Source organism: Pteropus alecto, unplaced genomic scaffold (genome assembly GCF_000325575.1).
Source record: "Pteropus alecto unplaced genomic scaffold, ASM32557v1 scaffold95, whole genome shotgun sequence".
Taxonomy (NCBI): domain Eukaryota; kingdom Metazoa; phylum Chordata; class Mammalia; order Chiroptera; family Pteropodidae; genus Pteropus; species Pteropus alecto.
The window spans coordinates 21,274,271-21,279,695 of NW_006441071.1; the positions used below are offsets into that span (position 1 = coordinate 21,274,271).

A 5,425-nucleotide genomic window follows, 5' to 3' on the forward strand; every position below is an offset into this window, starting at 1 on the left:
GGAGTGGAGATAGTTAGAAGATAGACTTTTGAAAAATTATACTTGTTTTGGAGATCTGACTTTGGAATCATGTAAACTTTTGCATAGTGATACAATTAAATTAAATTGGTAAAAAGCAATCCCTGAAAAATATAAGCAGAATCAATCAAATGAACTTAATTGTACTCTAGGTAATTGACATAACCACACAGAGAGGAACTATTCTAAGTAACTTTAAACCTTAGCAGTTTGACTGAACAACTAGTAGAATGTCGATGAAAGACAAAAAGAACTGCCAAAAATAAAATTGTAAACTTTTTAATTGTGATCTTGTTGGGGAAGTGTTGGTAGCGCTATTCTGAGAGAGTTGCATGTGTATTGTGGTTTAGAGCAGATGAGTCATTAGGTCAGTGATATTGAAAACTGGGATTTTCAACCTACAAGAAAGAATATATAGGTGTAAGATCAATGAGGGTAAGTAAAAATCCTTAGTTCTGCATTTGAATTGGATGATGTATTTTATCTAAAATAAAACCAAAAATATTTCCTACTCCATTTTTTGAAAAATGGCCAACCCAATAATAATGTTATCTTCAATTAAAAGGAACAGCTCCTTTAAGAAATGTCTGGTACCAGGTCAGGGACAGTTAAAGTACAAGGTAATCCTAAAACATCTTGTTTTTAGAAAGCAAGAAAGCTACCAAAGACTACTTAGGATCACATTGTAAAGACACAGGAACTAAGTTGAAGAGGCTATCACTAGCCAAGGACAGGACAATTTGAGCAATTAGGGCAGCAATTCTCAAGGATTGAAACACATTTAATATGGTTAAATTCATGAATTCCTAATGATATTTTAAAACAAACATCATCCATCACTCTGAGAGAATGTAAGGGAACCAACTTTTTGTTCTGAAAACTGTTAAGGAAAATAATTGGCATTTATTCTGCCTTTTTTCTATGAACTTCATCTTTGGATAACCTGAGATGGGATGAGGGAAAATTTCTCTTTAAAGAGATATTCTAGTTGTTTAAAAGAAGAAGGAAAGATAGAAGTAAACCATTTTGCAACCTCTGTGAAATAATGGATCCAGATAATGCTCATCATGGTTACTAACATTAGAAAAAGAGAGACCACCAGATAGTATATGTCTTTTGATGGAAGAAATCTAGACTACCTATGAAATAGTCTTGCTAAAAAAAAAAAAAAAAAGAATCTGAACCTAATTAAGCTTGTAGAACTAATGACCAATTTATAGGTAATATGGGGAACTGAGGAACAATTTTTGATAAAGGATTCAGTAGGCAAAATCCAGACTATTTGAAACTACAGAACAAAAGGACTGGTTTTTTAAAGTATATTGTGAAGAAGTGAAAAAATAATGGAGGGGGAACCTTATAGACTAAAAGTGACTTAAAAGCAAATCAGTCAATCAGATTGTATGACCCTTATTTGGATTCCAAATTATGGAACAACTGGGAAATTTGAATATAAAGGTGAAATAGAGATTTTTAGAAAACAAACAAAAAAAATCTTGAAGCTAAGAGAAGTTAGACTAGACAAAAAATATCCTATAGATAGTCTATAAATGTAATTTTTCTCTTCTCATCCAAATTACTCGTTTAATTTGTTTGATCGTTGAGGCTCTTTGATGAAGTGTATTTGAATTGTCGCAGGTGGATGTGTGTATATTTGTAATTTAGTGATATGGGGAATGGACATTTGTAACTAGAGAATAAAGAAGGTTGATCATTGTGACCAGGGCCAATGGACATTTTGTAGAGCAGGTACAGCCAAATGGTTTTAAAAGTAATTAAATGTAAACAGGATTTGGTACCACTTAATTTAACTCTTCTTTCACCAGAGTGATACCAATTGGTGGAAAGGCACCTCCAAAGGCAGAACTGGACTAATCCCAAGCAACTATGGTAAGCATGGTTCCTGTGGCTGTACTATGGCTCTACTCAGTGTGCTTTCAATTACCTGGTTCCTAAGGCCCTTCTGCTTGCTGCTTTGGTTGAGAAATCAATGGAGTTGTTGTCAGTCTAGGACACTTTCCCCATGAGCCTCCTGTTAAGAAAATGGTCATGGACACCCGAGGGGCTTGAGCCTTGACAACTTGGCTTAAGAAAATGCACTGTAGCATTCTTGAAAGAACCCTAGGTTTCTAAGGAAATACTTATGGTTTTATTTCATTAAACTCTTAGAGTGTTTTTCTTCCTTTTTTTCCTTTTCGTTCTTTTTTTTTTTTGCTGTTAAACCAATCTCATGGATGATTTCTTAGACTAGCCCTTTCTTTTCTGATGAAGTAACCCTGCCTTGTAAATCATGTTTGGAGCAGTGATGTTCTTTAAATGCATATCAAGGCAGTTTAGGGAGCTTGAGCCGTGAGATGCAGTCCCTACCATGAACCCGCTTCTAGCTGGAAGGGGCAAAACAGACTTTCGTAGAAATCAGCAGAGTAAGGTAAAAAGAGCACAGGATTGGCAAACGCAGGTCCTATATTCTAATCCTTTTGCTTCCACTTCCTAATAACAAGGGACCTTAGCGAAGGCACTGAACTGCTGCTTCTGGCACTGTTTCCCCATCTGTATAATGAGAAGGTTTAAGTTAAATCACTTTTAAGGATTCTTTTGACGTTAACAATAGATAAATCCTTAAACCAATAGGGCTGGCATCAGGCACCAGTTCCAAGCACTGGAAGGGACCTAGAAAATTTTAAGGAAGGCACTTTAAAGCTCCTAGGGGAAGGGAGGAGAGAAAGAGAGGGGATCGAGAGCTGAGGCTTGGGGCCCAACACAGAAACTCCACTTGCCCCGGTTTTAGGGTGTACCAGTATGGATTAAAAAAAGATTTCAAACATTTCTATACTCCTCTAACCTTGGAAATCCCAAATACACTTCTACCACACACTCCATTTCTGAGAGTGTAAAATGTTCCTTTGTGGCTTTGGATCCCTGGTAGCCAAGGGAGTGTCCAGTTATAGTCCTTTATGGTCAGAGGGAGTGAGTCTGAAGTCTCATTTGAATAGCAGTGTTCATGCAGTCACTTCTGATTCTAGGACAGCAACGAACACAGCTTCCTTGGAGGCACTTGGAGGTGTACTGATTGCCCTCTCTGAATATAGGAAGCAAAATATTTTCCCCTCATGCTGCCTCTCACATGTATACATACAAGCGAAACAATTTTAGCTGTCTTCTTGTTGGATATTTTTACAGAATGTAAAAATGAACATCATATGCTTGCTTTTTTATTTTTGTGACTAAATTTATAAATACTTGAATAAACTGGTGTGCGGGCCAAGGACCTGTTTGTTTTGTTTATGCTTCCACTTAATTGCTATGTTATTGTCTTACTGCTTAGCTTGGTTTCATTTAACACATAATTAGCTTCTTTTGAAGCAGGAAATATCAGTTTGACTTTTGTGCTATTTTTTTTTCCCACATTTAGTAAGGGAAGCTGAATTGTCGAAGGCCCTGGCACTCGGGAAGCTGGGGGACAATGAAGGCTTTAGTGAATCATTTTGGTGACACTCAACATTGGGTTTGCACTTTTTCTTTTCAATCTAGTGGCTGAGCAGGCAGAATCCATTGACAATCCATTGCATGAAGCAGCAAAAAGAGGTAGGTGTGATTCTTTTTGATTGAGATACATAGTACAGTGAAAGACACAGGTTTTAATTATATAGTTTAATGACTTTTGATAAATGTATACACCCACATAACTAACACCCAGATCAAGATCTAGAACACTGTATCGTCCCAGAAAGTTTTCTTTCCAGTTAAATCCCTGTTTCTCCTAGAGGCAATCAATCTCTGTTCTGCTTTCTGTCATTCTAGAGAGATAAGTGTATTTTAATTTTAAAATGGGTACTTTACGTACCCCTATGTTTAGTGGCAAGTGGAGAGGCATGGTCTGTGACTCCCAGAGCTCAAAATCTGGAAGGGGAGAGATGTGTTTAACAGAATAAGGTGGTGTGATAAGCATAGCAGTTGAAGTGTGCTTAAGATAGAGGCCAGAATGAATAACAGTGTGGGAGCAGAGTGGGGCCTTCTTGCAGGTACAGCGTCTAGGAGATGTTGATGTAGTGCAAGTGAATGGGTGTGGGTGGAGTTGGAGAAGGAGGGAGCAGTAGGATGGGCCTCATACCTGTGGCTTTATCTTGTAGATCAGTGGTTTTCACTGAAGGTAACTCCTCCCTTCATACCATCTTGTAGATCAGTGGTTCTCACTGAAGGTAACTCCTCCCTTCATACCCTGGGACATTTGGCAATATTTGGAGACATTTTGACTGTCATGACTAGGGGGATGCCACTGGCACCTTTTGAGTAGTGGCTAGGGATGTGCTAAATATCGTACAGTGCACAGGACAGCCCCCAAAACAGATTTCTCCAACCCCAGATGTCAAAAGGGCCACTGTTGAGAAACTCTGCAGTAATGGGGTGTTTTTGCAAGGCCTCAGAGAACTCTCTTTCATTCTATTTGTTTTAAGTCTTTTTGAATCACATATGCAAAAGCAAATGATTGGTTTAGGATTGTGCATAAGTAGAACTATGAAACTGACATTTCAAACATTTTTTGTAAATTAGATATTTAGGCCATTAGCCAAGATTTTAAATGAGTAGTTATACTTTAACATATAAAAAAGCAGCAACTTTGAGTCGGTTACTCAATATTTCTTTCTTGTAAGAGCCGAAAGTACATTTTAAATATGAATACAAGTGTGTCTCCTTGTTCTTAGGCATGACTGTTTTTTTCCCCCAAGTTCCAGGAATTCACAAAAGAATATATATGCATGTGTGTGTATATATATATATATTTGGTTTTTTTACAGAGTAAAAATAACTTATGTAGACCTTTTAGGTAACTCTTCCCATTAACTTACCATTAAAAATTGATGTTAATGCTTTCCATTAATAAACTGGAAGTCAAAATGTACCATAATAAATGCATTACTGGGCAAGTCTTAATTTCAGACTTGCTGATTAATCCATTGCAAATGGAACTTTATACAGGATGAAATTAATCTTAAAGCAAAACAAAAACAAAACCCTATTGTGTTTCTATAAATGTAAAATTTTTTTTCAGGCAACTTGAGCTGGTTAAGAGAGTGTTTGGACAACCGAGTTGGTGTTAATGGCTTAGACAAAGCTGGAAGCACTGCTTTATACTGGGCTTGTCATGGGGGTCACAAAGGTATTATATTTTGTTTGTTTCCATTAATGTCTATGCTACTGGAAAATGTGCTTCATCTAGGGGAGTCAGATTCACAGAAATGAAAAAAACCCTGGTTATTCTTTTCAAATCCTTTTTTTTTTTCCCCAAATCCTTTAGAACAGTGATTCCCAGCCTTTTTGGCACCAAGGACTGGTGCTCCTATGAGAATCTAATGCCTGATGATCTGATGTGGAGCTGAGGTGGTGATGCTGGCACTGGGGAGAGGCT

The 5,425-nt window shown here is 37.3% G+C and overlaps 1 protein-coding gene across 1 annotated transcript in view; it reads left to right on the plus strand.

Moving 5' to 3' along the window:
* Positions 1 to 5,425, plus strand: part of OSTF1 (osteoclast stimulating factor 1) — a 46,696-nt gene that overhangs the window by 28,744 nt on the left and 12,527 nt on the right. The window contains exons 4-6 of the mRNA XM_006918448.3: positions 1,845 to 1,908; positions 3,550 to 3,603; positions 5,069 to 5,176. Of these exons, the coding sequence (XP_006918510.1) occupies positions 1,845 to 1,908; positions 3,550 to 3,603; positions 5,069 to 5,176 (226 nt within the window). The remainder of the gene's footprint in view (positions 1 to 1,844; positions 1,909 to 3,549; positions 3,604 to 5,068; positions 5,177 to 5,425) is intronic.